The sequence below is a fragment of the Diceros bicornis genome, chromosome 18, assembly GCF_020826845.1.
Source record: "Diceros bicornis minor isolate mBicDic1 chromosome 18, mDicBic1.mat.cur, whole genome shotgun sequence".
NCBI classification, from domain to species: Eukaryota; Metazoa; Chordata; class Mammalia; order Perissodactyla; family Rhinocerotidae; genus Diceros; species Diceros bicornis.
In genome coordinates, this window is record NC_080757.1 from 1,044,981 (window position 1) to 1,065,732 (window position 20,752).

The 20,752-nt window shown below is 55.1% G+C and overlaps 1 protein-coding gene across 4 annotated transcripts in view; it reads right to left on the reverse strand.

Moving 5' to 3' along the window:
- Nucleotides 1-12,489, reverse strand: part of PEMT (phosphatidylethanolamine N-methyltransferase) — an 87,089-nt gene extending 74,600 nt beyond the window's left edge. The window contains exon 1 of one of the 4 annotated variants that reach the window (XM_058559517.1): nucleotides 12,437-12,489. Coding sequence is in view for 2 of the 4 variants with exons in the window: in XM_058559519.1 (XP_058415502.1) it covers nucleotides 12,002-12,064 (63 nt within the window). In the remaining 2 variants the exon portion in view is untranslated. Of the gene's footprint in view, nucleotides 1-12,001; nucleotides 12,162-12,436 lie in introns of those variants that run through there. The other 3 variants (XM_058559519.1, XM_058559516.1, XM_058559518.1) reach the window with 3 other exon arrangements.
- Between the last annotated feature and the right edge of the window lie 8,263 nt (nucleotides 12,490-20,752).

Here is a 20,752-nt window from a genome sequence, read left to right on the forward strand (position 1 = left end):
AACTTAAATAAACTGGCTGAATGCGTCAACATGTGACCTTCTCAAAAATATATCACATAAACACAGCAGGCTGCAGAATTCCTAGAGCATACCTGTACATTTTTAGAAAACAACACACGACCACATAGTACAAACATTCTTTCTGCGTGTGTGTTTAAACACGAGACCGGCATTGGAGATACTGAATTCACGGCAGTGGTTGTGCCTGGAGCAGGGTACTTGTCCTGCACACTGTCCCCTCCTGGCTGGAGCGCTCTTCAAGGGGGCGCCGAGCCCTGCACTGGAGGCGTCACAGCACCCCTGGCCTCCACCCACTAGATGCCCGTAGCTCTTCCCAGTTGGGACAACCAAAAATGTCCCAACATGGCCCAAATGTCCCCCGGGGGCAGAATCGCCCACAGTTGAGACCTCCCGCCTCTAGGGACAGGAGGAGAGAACAGCTGGACACTCTCCATATTGATTTCTTTCTTTAATAAGATGATACACCTCCGACATTTTGAGTGGTGAGTATTTACTGAGTCCCTGCATTGTTCTTTGTACTTTTCTTTTTCTTTTTAGAAAGGATTTTAGAGGCCCAAAGCACTGAAAATATTATAGTGACTCTCTACATGTAATTCAAAATAAAAATAAGTCTAAGTCCATCAGAGTTCTGATCTTTCCCATAATGTCTACTCGGAGGGTGTTTTTGTTTTGTTTCGTTTGGGGGATACAGTACATTCTTTCAGAAAGGCTCCCACCTTTTTGGGTCGAGAGGAGATGATGCTCCTGGTTTGGTCTGCCCCAGAGGTCACCCAGCCCTGGAGGGCAAGGAGGGCTCCACTCCAACTCCTGCTTGACCAAGCGACCTTCTCCTGGCATAACTCAGCCTGCCATCCAGACAGTGCTGCTGAGTGTGACAATGGGAAGATTCCAGAAAGTCACTGAGCAAGTGTGTGGCCTGGCATGTCCTTCACATGTGTGGGCCTCCTCTCCCAGTCAGCCCGTATCTCTCGAGGGCAAACCCCCACCTCTGTGTGGCCAAGGGCCAAGCTAAGAGAATAGCAAGCCCTCCGTCCAGATGGGCCCACAAGTAAGTGGAGAACGAAGGAGCCCACAAAGGAGCCGGGGGTGCAGCGTCACGCTCACGTGGATGCCGTGACGGGGAGTGACCCCAGGAGCACACAGGCGCATCAACAAATACATGAGAAGTAAGACCCACTCAGCAAACGGGGAAGAGGGAGGCTGGAAGCACGGCCTTGCCCAGGCTGACCACAGCCTCGAGCACCGTGGCGCTGCCAAACCACCTGGCAGGCATGCAGACCTGCACACGGCCTTCCAGCCTCCTTCTGTCTTGTCCCAGGTCGCAGCCTGGAGTCTCTCCCGGCCGAGACCGGCGCTCTCAGAGCAGGCACCTCACCGAGCCTCAGGTGCCCCTGGAGAACACACCAGGTGAAGCCACTCACCAAGGACGAAAGAGCTAGAACAGGCCTCAGGACAGGCTGCCCGCCCTAGAGGGAGACATCCACGCCTCAGTCCCGAAGCCTCTAGAACTTGGGCTGAACCAGAGGACGTTCTACCTTCTGTTTGATAAGCAACATGGATGAAGCACCTCTCACTGCAAGGCGCCGTCCACTGAGAGGCCGCGATGGGGCTGACGGTGGGGCAGGAGCCACGGGGAGGGAGGGAGGGAGGGAGGGGAGGCTGGCCAGGGAACCACCGGCTCCTGCTCTGGCCCTCCTCGGCCTCCTACAGTGAGTCAAGGGAAGGTACCTGCTCGCTGTGAACAGCAGACGCCTCGCCGGCCCGAAGTCTCACCCACTGCCCCCCTCCTCCCTGGTCCCCATCTCAACCCCCAGCCAAAACTTGCCTCCCTTCGGCCCCTCCCTCCTCTCGTCCACAAGTCCAATCTGTTTGGTGACCCCATGGTTCCCCTGCTCCAAGCTCCTCCCACACGTCCCACTGCCCTCAGGATGGCGCCCTGGGACCCCAGCCGGCTTCCGGGGCCTCACTTCCTGCCCCGCTCTGCCCACCAGGCCTCCTGCCTCCACAGGCTCACTCACCCCAGCCCTCAGCGACTGGTGATCAGTTCACCTCCCCTGCAGGACTCAGGAGACCTTCCACAGCCGGCTCTCTCGCCTGCCGTCCTTCCTGCCCCACCCTCTCCTCCACACCACACGCCGTGCTCTAGACCTTTCACAATGGCTTCTGCACGGGTCTGAGATGCTCTCTATCCCTCTGTAACCCTCCAGCAAGCTCCTGTTCACCCGTCAAGCCCAGCAGGAGCATCTCCTCTACCTCACCCATGGCACCCTCTTTTGTGTCCTTAGTGTACACCCCATTACAACGACTTGTGCATCTGTCCCCATCTTGTAATCGTCCTCCAGGTGAGGGGGCATCGTCTTCTCCATCCTTTGTATCTTCTGCCTGACACAGAGTCAACGTTTGCTGAGTGGACAGTGGCCCTCGTTTCATCATCATAAAAAACAGGGGCTGAAGGTACGTCTCTGAGGGGCTCTCCAGGTCGGCCGCCCGTGCTCCTGGGACTCTGACCCCCTCCCTTCTGGCTTCCAACTGGAGGCAGGAGCCCGTCCGAGCGGCCACTGTGGGGAGCCGGCAGGTGAGCAGCCAGCAGCGGCCAGCAGATCCCTCTGGCCACGGGGGCATGGCCTCTTCCAAGGCCACAGACTCCCCAGCTGCCCAGATGTGGTGCTTCATAAATATTCATTTTTATGGCACCTTTTAGGCTGAGAAATCAAGCAATGTTCATAAGCATTGGCAGGAGGTGGGATGGCCAGACCAGGGACGGGTAGGGCTTCCTTAGTTTCCTGGGAACCCTGCAGATGGAATCTATTCGAGGCAGGTCAGTCTCCCGGCTGAGGCCTGCCTGTCCCTGGGGCGTGCAGCTGGGCAGAAGGTGTTTAGGGAGGAGACCTGGCCCTCCCTGAATTCTAGTTACCGGCCCTCCAGGCACCAGTATCCTCACTCCACAGCCGGCCGCCCCGCCCGCAGCTCCCACAGAAGGTCCTCTAAGACGGGCTGGCCCTCGGAATCAGCAGATAGAGGAGCTTAGGGCCAGCACGTCTGGAGCATGAAATGTACTTTTTATCATTTGTGAACTTTTACACCGACAATTCCCACAGGAGTTTATACAGCAACTCTAAGACAAGGATTTTACTGTCAGCCAGACTCCCTGTTAAGGAGCGTTCTCTCCGAGGCCACCATTCTTCTAAGCCAGAACTCCACTCCTCCCTTCTCCTGCCCTTCACTGCAGCCAGGCAGCTCGTGCTCACGACGAAGAAAACACTCCCACAGTCAGGGTCTACAGTTGGCAGCGGGCCATTCTCACCAGGCAAAGAGAAGTAAAATATTCTCTCCCCAAATCCTCCCACCAGCCCTGCAAGCTCTATGTTCATTGTCATCAGCAGCATCCTCATTTTATGGATGAGCAAACTGAGGCCCAGGTTCAGACCCCTGTGGGTCTGGCTCTCAAGGCCCCACGCCGTGCAGCCCACACTGTCTCCCCAGCTCCCAGGTCTCCATCACTCTTCACTGTGAACTAGTGGGGGCCAGTGCTGGCTGAAGGGGACAGACACCTTCTCAAAGACTAGAAATCTCACAGTCCCAGGCAAACCCAGGGTGCCCTCAGCGCTGGGTCTCCTGCCCTGCGGGTTGACCCTGGGCCCACGGGACCAAGCCAGAGGAAAGAGGGTAAGGTGTGAGGTACAGAGCAGAGTCTCGACCAGCTGGGGAGAGGGTACAGAGGGCGGCTAGAGGCTCATGGCTGGAAACCCAGCCCTGGGTTGCCATGGAGCAGGAAGGAGAGAGCCGGGCAAATGGTTCAGGGGACACCTAAGAAGGCACAGCCACGCCCACAGTGGCTGCTTGGGGAGCAAGGAAGGGCGCTGACTGGGAGGGGGCACAGGGAATTTTCTGGGGTGGTGGAAACAGTCCCTATCTCAACTGGAATCTGCATAGCGTGGAGCGTGCATGTCAGACCTCTGTGATGGGCACTGAGGCCTGTGCCCTTCACCGTGTGTAATCGACACCTCCAGAAAAGACAGGTAGCAAGGGCCTCAGAGCTGGGAACCGTGTCCCTTAGCTCCCCACGGGGCCCTTGGGGGGAACACTGTCCTCTTGAAATGCTTAAGGTATTTTTAAGAATTCAGCTCAGCGTCATTCAACAGACACTGAGCATCCACTAAGGCCCAACACCAGGGGGTCTGAGACAAATAAAACCGGGACTGAGGGCTAAGACACTCTCAAGAAACTTCACAACGCCAGTTAACAAGATCAAGGAGCATTTATTTAAGGTTCACATACCTCATCTCAGGCAAGCCTTTCAACCACTGGAAAGAAAAGCACTATTGTTGCGCCTGCTCTGCAGATAAGAAAGCCAGAGGCTCCGAGAAGCCCCCAGATCACGGCCTGACGGTAGAGCTGGCCTCTGCCAGGCCAGCCCTTCCGGATTCCTGACAGAAACTGGGGCTTTCTGTCAGGACTTGGAGCCACCAGCACCCACCAGTGGGGCACGAATAAAAGTCCTGAACACTCCCAAGGAGACCGGGCAAGTGAGCAAGGAGAAAGAGGATTATTTCACCTTTTGTGGGAGCTGAGGTGGAGGGGGGAAACTGAGGCACTGCAAGGTTAGCCAGCTAACACTGGCTGAAGCTGGCAGCAGCTGACAATGTTGGCAGCAACTCCCAGTCAGGGCTGCACTGGGCAAAACTGGAAACTCAGCCCCCACCCAGGTCCCAGTGCCCTCGGGTCAACCTGTCTTGGTGGGAGGGAAATATCCGGTCACCTTGGTCACCCTGAGAGTACAGAGTGATGGAGGATTTGTGTTGCCTGGAGAACGGCCTGCTCAGCAGGAAAGAATGAGTAATGGTTCACAGTGGCATTCCAGGCAGCAGAGGGGAGCCCCTCCTGACTTCCCACTCCACAGACCTAAAGGTCCCTTCCCGATTGCTGTCACTTCCCAAAACCCACTTAAGGGCAGATCTCCCTCCTGAAACTGGATCGGCAGAAAAGAACCAAAATCCCGGGACAGATGTAAGCACAGCAGGAGGTTCCTGAGGCCCTCCGTCACCCCTGACACCTGTGGGCCACCCTGACTAAGGGGAGGCGCCCCACCTCCCCCTCCCCACCCCAACCTTATTAAAGCAGCAGAAGTCCTGGCTTTCTGCTACCTGGTAATTCTAAGAGTGGAGTCCCCTCTACGGTCACAGACTGCAGAGCTCTCCGTGTCTGGATAGAGGACAGGCACCACCTACCACAGCCGGGAATAATTCCACCCAAGTCACCGAGGAATGGGGTCCCATTGAAACCCCACGGTTGGTAGGGAAGCGGCTCATAGCGATTTCACTTTACTGAAGGACTGAGGCCACTTCCGGGAATGATTTGCCACAGGTCAACAGCACCCAGGGTCACATTGTGACATCCAAACAAACAGCAGGGGCCCAGAGAGTCAAAGTCACATCGATCACAAGTGGAATCCACACACCACATACAGCAAAGGGCAGGAGGAACGAGGTGGGGGCTGGAGGGCCAGAGGGGACAGGGGCCTCCAATAGGACTCTCATCACTGCAAAATACACGGTGGAACGACAGCCTCTCTGCCTCTCCCGGGGAAGCCAAGTGCCCTGGCATTCTTGTTGATTCAGGTAACTTTTACTGGGCAACTTTTGGTTAGAGCTCTGTGCTGGCACAGACACAAGAATGAATGTGCCAGAGTCTTTTTCCTCGAAGAAGTTTTATGCTAAGGCAGCCCCCGACCTCATTTTTGCTACTCTGCATTGGAGGGGGCGCCCTGACTCAGAAGGTCGTCTTTGGGCAGCCCACAGTCTGGGCTGGGACCAGGGCGCTCCCACCCTCCGGGAGGGACGACAGGCAGGCCTCCCATCACCAATCTCAGCCCCGGGTTTCCCTTTGGTGAAGTGGGGTGAGGAGACGGGTCCCCCAAGGTTACATTCTGGACAGAGGGGAGAACAGATGTGAAAGTACAAGATGCAGAGGGTTTGTTCCGAGGCTGTTCCCTCCCCTCCCTCTGTTTGCTTATTGCTAACTAATACGGACAGGCCCCTCACCCCTGAGGGCCCAAGGGAATACATGCATCCTAAGAAGAAGCCAGAGAAAGGACTCTGACCCAAGGAATGTAGCCCCCATGCTGGAATCTGAGGGCAAGCAAGCCCTGGAAACCATCTTAAGGCAGGAGGTTTATTGGAAATGTGACAGTGATCAGCTGCAGACAATTTCTGGAAAAACACTGCTTTGAAGTGTTCCTAAATCCCACAATAAAAAGAAACGGCCAGCAGCTGCTCCAATTCCCCAAATCCATAACTCCTTTCAAGAAGGGGGAAGATGTTTATTCACTCTTCTTCATTCAACAAGTGTGTCCTGGACCACCTGCAAAAAGGCTCTGCGCTCCCGAATCAGTGGGGCAAAGTGAGCCCCCTCCCTGGGAGTGGGGTCCATGGGTGGGCCCTGTGCTTCTCAAAACCCCCATCTCCTCCACCTGAGGTTCCCTCTGTCACCTCCTCTGCATCACTGTGAGCTGCAGATCCCTTTTCATCCACCCTCAAAGGCCCGACTAGGTTGGTGCTACTGAGTATGTTCATGTAAATATGCATTCTATATTAACGGCAATAATAACAATAAGCCAGCTGACCTTCACTGGGAAGTTACTGGGCGCCAAGCCCTGGCAAAGGGCTTTAATGAGGTGAGGTAGAGAGTGGTCCTGAGACAGGGTCCACCCCAGACTGGCCAGGCCTGATGCCCCGTATAAGCTTGGGTGAGTCACGTGCCCTCCGTGAGCTTTGAACGATAGTGGCACCTCCTTCATGGGCCCGTCAGGAGGATTAAATGAGATAATGCAAGGAAAGCACTTAGCATAGTCTGGCATATAGCAAAGTTTGACAGATAAGCTATTATTACTGTGTTATTCAGTCCATGCAACAACTCCATGAGGCATACCCATTCTTCAGATTAAAAAGCTGAGGCTAACGCATGAAGCCAAAATGGACAGACCTAAAAGGTGCAACAGACAAACCTACAATTAGAGTTGGAGACCTCAACACGCCCTCCCAGTGACTGATAGAGGAGGTAGGCAGAAAATCAGCAAGGACTTGGTTCACCTGAACACACTGCCAACCACGTGGCCTAAATGACATTTATGGGGCTCCCACAATGACAGCAGAAGGCACATTCTTCTCAAGTACACAGGGAACATTCACCAAGACAGAACACATCCTGGGCCGAAAAACAAATCTTAAATTTAAAAGAATAAGAAAGCATAAAAGTATGTTCTTGAACCATAACAGAATTAAACTAGAAATCAATAACACAAAGATACTTGGTAATCCGTGGGTCAAAGAGGAAATCTGAAAGGAAATTTTAAAATATTGTGAACTGAATGAAAATGAAAATACAACATAGAAATTGTGGGATGCAGGGCTATGAGAGAAATGTATAGCTTATGTTTATGAAAAAGAAAAGTCTCAAATTAGTAATATAAGCTTTGCCCTTAAGAAATCAGAGAAAGAGTAACTTAAACCCAAAGCAAGCAGATGGAAAAAATAAAAGAGCAGAAGTCAATCAAATTGAAAACTGAAAAATAGAGAGAAAAAAATCAAACCCAAACCTTACTCTTTGTGAAAAATTAAAATCAAAAACCTTGAAGGATGTAAATTATGTTAAAAATTTAATATGTTAACACCTTAAGGGGCAGTTGGGACGAGTCTTCTATGAATAGAGTCTATCGATCCCAACTGACTCTGTTCGCGGAAGACTCACCCTAAACTGTTCAGAGAAAATTGAGAACAAGGGAGTGCTACAGAGGGATAAGTTTGGGAGGGTCGGGGTGGAGGGGGGCCAGGTGGGGACATGTGTGTGCACCTTGATAGCTGTTTCGCGCCGTAGCAATTCGCGCCATAAAATGTAACTGTCTGAATGTTTTGAATTAACCAATCATGTAAAACCGCGCCAACCTTTTCCCGCTTTATGCTCCCAAATCCTATAAAAGAACTTGCCCCCTAAGGCTCGGAGTCGACCCCTCTGTCTCCTGCGAGGGACACGAGTCGACCCGGAGCTCCGCTCAATAAACCTCTTGCGTTTGCATCAAGTTCGGTCTTCTGTGTCTGTGGGCCCGCGTCATCCCGAGACCTGGTGAGTTGGGATTTCCCTCCCCTTCCCCTTGGGAATCCAACAACCTCTAGCCAAACTGACCAAGGAAAAGGGAGAGAAGACACAAATTACCCAACCCAGGAATAAAAGAGGGGCCTCCCCACTGGCCTCACGAACATTACAGGGCTCATAAGGGAACACAAAGAAAGAGATGACACCCACAATCCAACAACTCAGACGCAATGGTCCAGTCCTGGAAAGACACGAGCTACCAAAATTCATTCAAGAAGATATAGCCCTATATCTACTAAAGAAATTGAACTCATAGTTTAAAACCTTCCAAAAAAGAAAGTTCCAGGTTCTAAAGCTTCATTGGATGAATTCTACCACACTTTTGAGGAAGAAATAACACCAATTCCACACAATCTCCCCCAGAATACAGAAGAGGAGGGGCCACTTCTCAACTCATATTATGAGGCCAGCATTACCTTAATCCTAAAACCAAAGACACCACAAGAAAACCAAACCAATCTTCCTCATGAACATAGCCACCAAAGTGGTCAGCAAAATCAGCACCTATACTTTGCAATATACACAAAGGATAACACCCAAGTGGGGGTCACCCCAGGAATGCAAGGCTGGTTTGACAAGCAAAACATCAATGTAACTCACCATATTAACAGGCAAATGAGGAAAAGCCACAGGATCGGCTCCACAGAGGCCTGAGAGTTTCAGCGGCTTGCGCAAGGTTACTAGGAGCGGCAGAGGAAAGCCCCAACCTGCTGTCTGGACTCTGATCCAAAAAATACTAAAGACAGAAATTATGCCCTCGAGAACTTCACAAAATAAGTCGTCTAATACAACGGCCTGATGTTTATTCTAACTAAAGTGACAACACCAAAAGATATTTTAAAACGATTTTATACAGCTGGCAAACCACCCCCAAAAGGCAGTCAAGACTCCCCATATCAGCGTTGGGACTGTGCTTCCAGCGATTTACTCAGCCTCCCACATCGCAAATGGGGACCGTGCAACTAAAGGGGCCTGCCCCCCAACGTGGCCTGGAAGCTTCCTGAACACAGGCTCTGCCTTCTGCAGACCACCCTCAGGTGGGCTGCACCTGACAATTTACAAAGCTCCTCTACACCCTTACCTCATTTTGGTCTTCGCCACTGCCCTATGATCACCCCCATTTTACAGATCAAGAAACGGAAGCGTACTTCTTGACACCTACACTGAGAAGGTGACGCCATTCATCTGCTCACAAGAGCAGGTGAGTGCATATTGAAAAGGGCCTTGATACCTGGATTACAAGGGGCCCACCTGACTGCGCCCTGCCAGCTGGGTTCTCCAAGAAGCCAGCACCCCTAGGCCCCAGTGGAGCCATCTTCTGAGTCCTAGAGCTACCCCTGCCCGTGGACAGCCAGTAGGCAGTCCTTGTTCCCATCCACCCGCCAGCGAGGTTGCTTCAAGCTGCTGCCAAGTTGAGGAGCAAGGCGTTGGAATCCCACGGCAGGGAGGGCAGGGGGGCAGGGGCCTCCTCACCCCAACTGGTGATTTTTTTTTTTTTATTAAAAACAAAACCAAGATTCTGTACCAGCTCCAGCAGGCCGAGAAGACAGCTGGTTAAGGGCACTGCACCCAACAGCTGCACTGTTCCGTACAGTATGGCCGCCACCAGGCACACGTAGCTATTGACTACTTGAGCTGCCACATGATGAAATAGTATCTTTGACATATTGAATTAAATAAAATATATTGTTTAAAGTAATTTCACCGATTTCTTTTTACTTTTTAAAATGTGATTACTAGAGAAGTTTAAATTATCAATGTGACATGTTATATTCCTATTGCAGGGCGCTGGGCTAGGAAGCTGCTGAGACCCTGCAGCTCAGCTGCCCCCAGGGTGAGCAGAAGCCTGGAAGCTCCCTGGGGACAAGGACTGGCATCCTTTAAAACCAGAGATTTGTGTGTGTGTGTGTGAGGAAGACTAGCCCTGAGCTAACATCCGTGCCCATCTTCCGCCACTTTATGTGGGACGCTGCCACAGCATGCCTCGACAAGCAGTGCGTAGGTCCACACCCAGGATCTGAACTCTCGGACTCCAGGCCGTCCAGGCCGCCGAAGCGCAGCTCGCACATTTAACCACTGCGCCACCAGGCCAGCCCCTAAAACCAGAGATTTTGACTGAGGGAGGAGAGTTACTGCACAAGACAAACATATCACATTATGTGTTGTTGTTGTTGTTGTTGTTGTTTTGGAAGAAAAAATCCCTTAGCAACAGGAAGCATAACTGTACCAACAAGGGCAGCAGTGGAAAAACAGAATGTTAGGCAACTAGGGTCACCCTGACCTCTCCCCCGAATGTTCCCAGTTCTCTCCAACTGCACAGTCCCGTCAGGCTCTGGAAGGAAAGGAGAAGGAGCAGAAAGGACCTCCCCACACACCCCCAGTAACTCCCCACCCACGGCTGAGTCTCCCCTCCTGCTCCTGGGACACAGGTCTTGTCAGACACCCAAGGGCAGGACCCCAAGCCTCCAGCTGGGCCTGCGCTGGGCCCACTGGCCCCCGCATTCTGCCCTCTGGCTCCAAGGCTTCCCCACCTCAAGTTAACAGTGACCCGCCCTCCCAGGGAGGGGCACTCGTCAGGAAGCCCCCGCCCCCTGAGCCAGGCAACACTGAGGGTCCCTCTTTGGCATTCCAAGTGCCTTGTCCCCTGAGACGTGCTGTGGGAGAAGACATGAACCACAGCCCTGCCATTGACCACGTGGGTCCAGAGAGCCTCTAATGGCCTTTTGCAGTTGAAGCCTCTAGGGGTTCCACTGGATACAATCATCCTCCAGGACGGCTCCCCGGGGGCTGGTGGTACTCTGCCTTGATGTGGGTGCCGAGAGTGCGGGTGTGTCCACTTTGTGACAGTGGGTGAGCTGCACCCTGTGCCATCACGCCTCCAACTGCACCTTCCACTCCAAGAAGTTGACTGCCACAGTAACAGTCCTCTTCCCGCCCCCTTGCCGCCCAGCCACTCCCACCCTCCCGCGCCCCCGCAGGGCCAGGCGCCAGCTTCTCTTTGTCCCCTGCACAGACTCCCTCCTCAGGCCCTTGCCCTGCCGGCCCTGCGCCGGGAGCAGCTGGCCCGCCGGCCGTCACTCAGGCCTCAGATCGCAGGTCACCTCCTCACAGCTGGGGAGCCGGGATCTCGGGAAGACCCGCCCCCCAACAGCGACGCTCTAGGACACTGACCACTTTCATCTCCTGCAGAGGACTTTCTGTTTCCAAGCTTACTGGCGCCCTCCCTGGAGCACAGCTCCGAGAGCAGGCCTCTTACTCGCCCACCCGGGACTCAGACAGGTCGCCGCCCCAGTGACGAGGGGCGCATCCCGGCTCCGTGGGGAGCGGCCGCCCGACGGGAAAGGAGGGAAGGACCCCAGGAGGCTCCGACGGAAGGGCGGGTGCAGAGGAGAAGCCACTGCAGCGGGCCTGGGGGGGTGCCACCAGAAGGCACACTCCGGCCAGGCCTGCGGCCACCAGAGCGCAGCCCTCCCCGCACCGCGCTTTACAGGTTGTACTGGAAGGAGCGCGGCTCCGCAGCTGGCTGGGCCGCCAGCGGGGAGCCGGGTTCAAACCCTCTCACACACGGCCTCCTGCACACTCAGAGCCTGGTCACACGCGCCCTCGGCCACACGCTCACACAGACTCCGCACACACCCTCTCAGCGGCTCTCAAGCGCGCAGGCGCGCCCGCACGCGCGCACACGCAGCCGCGCCCTCACCACGCCCCCCGTTGCCTGGTAACGGGGGGCCACGCCCACCAGGCGTTGGAGGCGGCGCCAGTGGGTCGGCCGACTTGGCCCGCCGTCCTGGTGCCTCTCCCGGTACCCCCGGCGGCCCAGCGCGCTCAGTACCTGCCTAAAGTCGATATTGCCGAGGCCTCCGCAGCAGTCGGGCCCCGCCACCGAGCTGCTCATAGGCTCTGCCCCGGGCTCCCGGATCCTCTCAGCCGGGGGGCCGCCTCTGGAGGGACCGCGCGACGGCCTCGCGGCAGCTGCTCACCCCCACAACCGGCCCCATCGCGCCGGGGAAGCGCCGCCGGCCGGGGCGCTTTCCCGGTGACCCCAACTTCTCCCGGCCTTCTGGGAAATGTAGTTCCCCGTCCCCGCGAAGCGCCACTTTCTTGTAGCTCGCGACGGCATCTCGAGGAGCCGAGAACTACAAGTCCCAGTGTCGCACGCTGCGGTGACTGCCAGTTCCGAGGCGGCCACGCGGCAGTGTCCTCTTGGATTCGGCCTCCCGCCCGTCCCCTTTACTGCGCGGTTCCCGCACCTGGCCCGCCAACCGACCTGGCGTCCCTGTCCTTGGCTGGCGGCTGTGGGCTAGAGGCCAGCGGCTGCGGGTCGTGGGTATAAGTAGCTTCCTGCTTAGCCCCCTGCGGACTTGGACTTTGGCCCGACTCGGGCCCCCCGCCCCCGGCGGGGATGTGCTTTGCCCAGAGGCGGTGCAGGCCGAGCACGCCCTGAGGCCTCGGGCCGAGGCTGCCCCTGGGGACCCTGGGCCCGCCTGAGACGCCTCCGCCACGCCTAAGCTCCTTCATGCGTTCGCCCTCGCTCACCGGCGCGTGCGAGCTCGGCCGTGTGCCCCAGGGCAGGAGCGAGCAACGGGGCCGGCCTCGCTGGCTCCCAGCGGAAACCAGAGAAAACATGGTGGAGGATCGTGACTGGGATGAGCGCTGTGACGGAAAAACTGGGGGCTAGGTCGGATGACAACAAGGGGTCCTGCCTCAGAATGCTCAGGGAAGGACCCTAAGGGGGCCCTGCCGGAGGAGAAGGTGCCAGACGTGCATAGTGTGGGGGCAGAGCGAACTCGGAGGAGGGACTGCCCGGGCGAGGGCCAGGAGACGGGACAGAATTAGGGTGCTGCAGGAATCCAGAAAAGGCTGGGGAACTGTAGGGCAGTGGGGGGGGGGGGCGGGCGGGAGAGGAGTTTAGGAAAGTAGGTGGGGCGTTAGATGGCTGAGTCCCAGGAGAGCCCCTTTTGTAGCCAGGTGTTACATATGTGGGGAAATAGACTTGGAGACTCCCAGATTTGCACAGTCCCCCAGCCAGCCGGGAGCCCAGGCAGGACTTCTGCAAGGCCAGCGGCTTCCCGATTCAGGCGGCCCACTACTCTGCTCCTTGGGCCTCAGCACCTACCAGTCTTGACCCTGTGCTGAGCAGCCCCTGCCTGGCCGCCGCTGTGCTGACTGCTTTACCGATAGGCCCAGCCTTCACAACATCCCTAGGTTGGGGCAGGCCCACCCACGAGACAGGAGGGGTGCTGGCTTTGGAGCATGCGCTCGCTCTGTGACTGTGGGCTGCTTTCAGTTTCCTCAAAAGTAAAAGGGAAATAAATACGTGTTGGTGAAACTCAGCACATGGGACCTGCCCCGTGGGAAGTGCCTGATACCCACTGGCTGCGCCAGGGCAGGGTACATGACAGGTCTCAAGGGCTGCTTTGCCTCCTGACCGCTGTTGCTCAGAGGGTCAGGAGCACTCCCTGCTCAGGGCATCCCGGCGGGGCCTGCTGGAATGCTGGAACCAGAGTTGGGGCTGGGAAGGTGACCGAGGGGGAGGGCTCCAGAGAGCACCCCCACCCCCCACCACGTGTCTGCTTCACTTAAGCCCCAGTTCTCTCCTGACCTACCTGGCCTCTCTTGTTGTTTTAAGCCAGGAAAATAAGTTTTTGTGTGTTTGGTTTATCTGGGAACGAAGAAAGGTAAATGTCAGAGGTCACACCAGAGCTGACGCAACTAGAGGAATCCACTCCTCTGCCCCTAACCCACCCCTGCCACTTGCCCTCTGAACAGAAAACACCCAGGCATGCTGAAGCCAGGCTGCAGCTTCAATGCCATAGGGTTGTTCAGATCAAAAACCTGCCGAACATATTTTTGGGAGGAAGTCTTTCCCTGGCCCTTTCAAAACTCCCAGGTCTGAGATCCTGCAGGCAAATCATCCAGGCCAACCTCTTTCACTGGAATATGCCTTTTCTGGCAACCCTGGCAAATGGAAGAGTCCCTTCTGCTTACGTGCCTCAGGTGGTGGGAGGTTAACCACCTCTTCCACGGTTGGACAGGGTGTTGATTCATGATACAGACCCAGTCACCCTTCCTGAGGCTTGAACAAACAGAGCTCCTTTCTACCCTGGGGGTTATCTCTCTTTGCCCCTTGATAGCTCTTCAGATTTGGGAAACCACCTGTATCAGGAACATCTCCCAGCTGGCTCCAGGCAAGCATCTCCAGATGACCCCTCTGGCCAGGAGTTTGACCCTTGTTACAAGGGAATCAAAGCTAAAAGCCATTTCTTCATTTCTTCGTTGCCTTCTCCTCCCCGCACCCCCCCGCCCCGCCCCACCCACCCAGGGGCACTGGATCTGGCTGCACAACTCCATAACTCACAGCAGTCACCGAAAGGGGCTTTTATTACTAAAATTAACATTTGCTTATTGGGTGGCTTCAGGTAAAACCTAAACTTTTCGCTACTCTGAGCCTATTTTCTGTTCAGCAAATAGGTCTAATGATATCTCTTGAGCGAGGCTGTTGTGAAGATTAGAGGTAATAATGGGCCCACAAGTGCCCGGCACATAGTGGGTCCTCCAGAAATGCTTGTCTCCCTCCTTTCTATGTCATAGGGACTCGGCTGTTAAGATCACCCTCATGGGGCCAGCTCCGTGGCTTAGCGGTTAAGTGCTTGCACTCCACTACTGGCCACCCGGGTTCGGATCCCGGGCGCGCACCAACGCACTGCTTCTCCAGCCATGCGGAGGCCACGTCCCACATACAGCAACTAGAAGGATATGCAGCTATGACATACAACTATCTACTGGGGCTTTGGGGGAAAAAAAAAAGGAGAAGGACTGGCAATAAATGTTAGCTCAGCGCTGGTCTTCCTCAGCAAAAAGAGGAGGATTAGCACAGATGTTAGCTCCGGGCTGATGTTCCTCACACAAAAAAAAGATCACCCTCATGACACTCATGGACATGCCGGGGTCTAGGACTGGGCCAGCACTGGGGCCCAGGAGAGGGGGGGTGGCAGCTCAGGGCCTGCCGGGTTTCCAGGAGGACATGGGTGAGAGGGAGCCAGGCTGGGCAGCCAGGGCTGCTCTCCAGACAGCTTCTTGTGGGGGACAGGGAGCAGGGCCAGGCTGGGCCAGGGCTCACTGCGGGTCGCCGGAAACCATGTCATCCAAAGTTCTTTAAAACCAGGAGGGTGGTGAAGGGCCGTGGCCGTGATGCCCAGTGCCCCCTGCTAGATTCAGGCCTGGTTGCGCCCACCCTGCCCATGGAGGGTCCAGGAGCCAGAGAGCTGGGGTGGGAGCTGGGGCAGGCAGCACTCCCTTCCGCCCTGTCCGAGGAGGGATCCCCTGCCCCAGTGACCTCCTGCCGCTGGGGAGAGGGCTCAGGAGTGGACTTACCTGCATCCAGCCGTCCACAGCTCAGCCGGCCTGGGAGACGCCAGCAAGATGTTGGTGCTGGAGGGGCCTCCCTGCCCCTCGGCGTCCACAGTGCAGACAGGCCCTGCCTTCCTGCTGGCCTCTTTGCTATTCCCGGAACACCCCAGGCACACCCTCAGGGCCTTTGCACACGCTGTGCCCTCTGCCTGGAATGCTTTTCCTCCAAATGGCCTCACAGCTCCTTCTCTCCCTCCTGCAGGTCCACTATCACTCCACTCTACTGAACACGTCAGCCTCCTCCGCACCCTCCAGCCCTTTCCCACCTTTACTTCTCTCCATGGCCCTTATCGCCATCGAACAGACTTATTGAGTGCACCTATTTATTCTGTGCAGTGTCAGTCTCCCCAGGAAAACGTGAGCTGCACAAGGGCAGGGATTTTTTTCTGTTTATACACAACTCTTTCCGTAGCACCTAGATCACGCCTGGCACGAAGCAGGCACTTCATCAACAATGAGTGCATAGTTCTGCCACTCTCAATTGAGAGACCTTGGGCAAGCCACCTCCCTAGGCCTCAGTGACTCTGTCTGGAAGGGGAGGGCGGTGGGATCTGTGAATAGGAAATGAAACCAAGTCCCTGCCCACCACTTCCTGACTGTGTGGCCTGGGGTAAGTGACTTACCCTCTCTGACTCTCAGTGGAAGAGAAAATCCTAACCATAAAAACCATAGCTAAGATGGTTGAGCTCTGGCAGTGCTGCAGGCCCAGTGCTCACCACTGTTTCCTTTAAGCCTCATAACAGCCCTGTGAGGCAGGGAATGTTCTGGCTTTCCAGGAGAGGAGACTGACTCGTGTGGAAGGGACTGGCCCGCCTCACACAGCTGAGTTAGTGAAACCTGCCGGCTGCAAGCCAAGCCTGGCCCTTGACCACCACTCAGTGGTGCCTCCCTGGAACGGAGGGAATGACAGAAAAGCCCGCCACAGGACCAGTGCAGGATACAGCACTTACCACATATTCAGGGCTCAGAACCCAGCATGCTTCTGCCCCCTCCTCTGCTGCTTCTCATCACACCCACACTTGAGGTCCAGTTAGGGCTTTGTCTTCTCTGGGAAGCCTGACTGCTCCTGTAACGGCAAAGGCAAAGCATTATTCCTCACCATGGCCCCCAAGGTCCTCTAGGGCCCAGATGCCACCTGCCTTTCCAGTTCATCTTACTCTCTGTAGTCTAGCCACACTGGCCTCTTCTCGGTTGTTTCCAGCCACAGGGCCTTTGCATCTCCCATCCCCTCTGCCAGCCATGCTCTTCCCTTCTCTTCTTGGAGAGCAAAGACATTTCCTGCTTTGTCCACGCCATGTCTCCTGCACCTGGCACACACCCAGCACCTATCAGGCACTCATCAAATATTTACTGAAAAAACGAATAAATAAAGGAATGAAGGCCAAAACTGAATTTTAGTCCAGTGAAATTATCCCTAAAAAATGGAGACAAAATAAAGATATTTTCAGACAAACAAAAGGCTAAGAGAATTCATCACCAGCAGGTCCAACCTGAAAAGAAACACCAGGGGGTTCTTCAGGCAGGAGGAAAACGAACCGGTCTGAAGGCAGGAATGCGGGCAGGAATGCAGAGCGCTGGAGGAAGTGCATATGCAGGGGAGTCAAGGTGAATATTAGATGTTCATAACAGGAAAAATTTCCTGTGGGGGTGAAAATATTTATCTTGGTAACTGAGAGAAAAGGCAGGAAAGACCCCGTAGGGCTATAGATTTGAACAATGTGATGAACCAACCCTACCTCATTGATCTCCGCAGAACTCCCTCCCAGCAGCAGAACATACATTCTTTTCACAGCCACACGGAACACTTGCCAAAATCGACCATACGCTGAGGCAGAAAACAAATCTCAACAGATTTCAAAAGATCGAGACCACATCATTTATTCTCCTAAACACAATGGGATTAGGCTAGAAGACAAGATGATGTAAATATCTTCCAATGTTTGGAAATTATACATTTTTTCTAAACCCCAGAGACAAGGTCCAGTTGGTCCTGCCTGGGTCAGGTGTCCATCCATGGACCAAAAAGGGTGGCTGAAGGTGTGGGTGCTCTACCTGGCCGGGGTGGGTCAGGTACCACCCCTAGTCAAGCACTGGCGGCCATTTCCCATTTAACCGCATGGTGCCGGGAGTGGAGGACTGGGGGTGGGGGACTGAGCGCAGGGCCCCCCAGGGCGCTGTGCAATAACAAGCAGTCCTTGTCCCCAAAGCTCAAAGGTGACGAGAGCACAAGCAGGCCATTACAATAGAGCAAAAACTGCGCAGCAGGGGCGTGCACAGACTGTAAGAGCTGCAGGCAACAATGGTTAGAGCTGAGGACAGGGAGGACCTCAGCAAAGACACTCCCTCCTGTGGCACACGGGTCAGCTTAGCGTGCGGGGTCTTGCTTAGGATTATTTCCTCAGGATTGACAGCAGAAGCTCAGAGGAGACAGAGGGCTGGACTGCTTTCTAAAGGTTTGGGCCCCTGCAGAAGAGTGAAGCTCCCACTTCGCTGCATACCCACCAGCCGAGAGTATTACTATTCCAAGCATATTTATATTAATTTAATAGTTGAATAATTGTACCTTATTTAATTTGGCTTTTTTTCCTATTATTTGTGATGCTGGCCATTTTCCCACGTGCTTTTCTTTTTGACAAGAGCAGTGATTCATTTGCACTATTTGCCAGTGCACGTCCTGTGCCTTCTTCCAGAGCCTCGTGAGCCTTCGCCTGAGCAATCTCTCGAACGTATTCATCAAATGAATCAAGCTGTTGTAACTTTTAAATGATTAAAAAATATTTTACCTTGAAAATTTTCCAACCCACCAAAACATTGCAAGAATTATACGATAAACACCCTCGTATGCTCCACCTGGATTCCCCTATTACCAGTTCTCAGCATTCGCTTCATCTGTTTACGTGCAGTTATTTTTTATGGACTATTTGAGAGTAAGTTGCAGACTCTTCACCCTGAAATGCCTCCGTGGCTGTCTCCTAAGAACAAAGATGTTCTGCTAAGAAACCCCAGGACAACGACCAACATCAGGAAGTTTGTCGTGATACAAGAGCGTGTCTAACAAATAAGCCACATTCGCATTTCCCCAGAGTGTCTGATACTGTCCCTCCCGGCGTGTTTTTTCTCAGCCAGGCTCCAGTGCAGGATCACGAATTGCCTTTAGCCAGTTTTGATCTGGAACATTCCTTGGTCTGTCTTTGTCAGTCATGACACCGGCATTTAGGGAGAGCACAGGCCAGGTGTTCTACAGACTGCCCCTCAGGTGAGTGTTGTCTGAAGCCCCTCACGATTCGCTGCCGGCTGTGCGTCTCAGGCCGAATGTCACCTAAGTGCGGCTGCGTCCCCAGCGCCTGAGGTTGTGCCCGTCCCGGTGTCCCGGTGCGTGAGCCCCGGTCCCTGTGAGCTCAGGTCTCTCCTCCAAAGAGGCTTGTGGGGTTCAGCTATTTTCTTTCCTCTGAATTACCTGGTCTGTGGCCGCCCGCTGGCGTGTTGTTCTTACTGATTTGTAAGACTTCCAGGTTTATAGTCCAGCTCAGGAGGGCAGCTCAGACACAGCCAGGTCCCCTGGTGTCCAGGCTGTCGTCCCAGCCCCCTGCCAGCTGCCCCTTGTGTCCTTGTTAACGCTGATATCCCTGCCTCCCTCGTGCTGCCAGGCAGGAGAGGAGCCATGTGCTCTGAGATTGAAGGGGAAATTGAAGGGAGGAGCCGACAGCCCAGCGCAAACAGACCCGTGGATTTTTGGAAGACCCCAGGGGACAACCCAAAGGAGCCTCTGGGGCAGGGCTGGAGCTCCATCTAGGGCAGATCTGCCCTGGGCCGTCTCCTGGTCCTGCCTCCGCCCTCCCCAGGCCACACTCTCTCCAGCTGTAACAGGAAGTGCCTGGCTTCCAAGCTGTTTGGGTTTCTTGAGGAGGGCGATGCACCTCCGAGTGGGACAATTCTTTGTGCTGTGGGCGGGTCTTGCAAACATTGAGTGTCCCTGCCCCTCGCCCTTGAAACACCCCCAACCCGAAACACCCCACAGACTTTTCCAGCGGCTCCAAGGAGGGGGTTGTGCCTCAGTTGAGAACAGCTAGATCACAGCTGACACTGTCAGTCCTCATGCTGAGGACGCCCTGTGCGCTGGCCTCCTGCCAAGCACTCGACACACATTGTCCTGTTCGTACCTCAGAAGACTCCGCTTTCCAGAGGAGAAGAGTGAGGCCCAGGGCGGGTGAGCAACAACAGGGCGTGTTGGCGCCAGGCCTCAGACCCAGGGTCCCGACTCCTCCGTCCCGGAGCATTCATGCTGTGCCCACCAGAGGCAGTGCCACGCACTGGCTCTGACCCAGGTTTCTGAGTTGACCTGAGTGAGAGACTGCATTATTGCTCCCCTCTCGTGGTGGGCAGAGCAGACTTCCCGCGCCCTGGACTTTGGGCCTGACGGTGTGGCTTGCTGTGACTGTGGCACGAGAACGGGCATGACATAAGCAGAGGCTGTAAACGTGCTCGTGCGGTTTACTTTGGCTCCTCGCGCCCCAGGGACCCTACCGCGAGAAGCGCATATCCTGGGCCACTGCCGCCCTGTGAGCCTGGGCCCCAGAACACACACCTGCGGGGGACACCTGAGCGCAGGCCAGTCTGCCGGCCAGCAGACTGAAGCGGAGCTGCCCAGCCGAGCCCAGACCAGAGCAGCGAACCCACACTCCCCCTGCAGAGCCCAGGCGTGGGCACGAATACTTGTGCTGTCAGCCCGAGTGCCGGCTGGTTTGCGACGCAGCATTGTGGCAGCACGGCTGACGGATACAGCGTGGGTTCTAGGAGCAGCTCGGGCAGGTTGTTCTGCCGCAGAAGATCTTTGTGTTCCCCTTTGTACCACGGTACAACAACAGTACTGACGTCGTAGGCTTGCTGTGAGGATGGAAGGTGGCGATGCTCTCAGCACAGTGCCTGGCACGGAGGTTGTTATTCATGAGGACTATCGCCTATCACACTGCTACCACTGTTCCTATGTGACATGGATACCATGTTACCATCTGTTACCCTGTTACCAGCGCTGTTACCGCAAGCTGTGACCCTCAGGATCCAGTCAAGAGCCCTAACCTCCACTCTGAAGGACTCCCACAGTCTGACGTCATTGAATTGGAAGGACAGTTAGCCCCAGGTCAGGGGGGTCGGCCCCAGGAGCACCCTGCCTTGG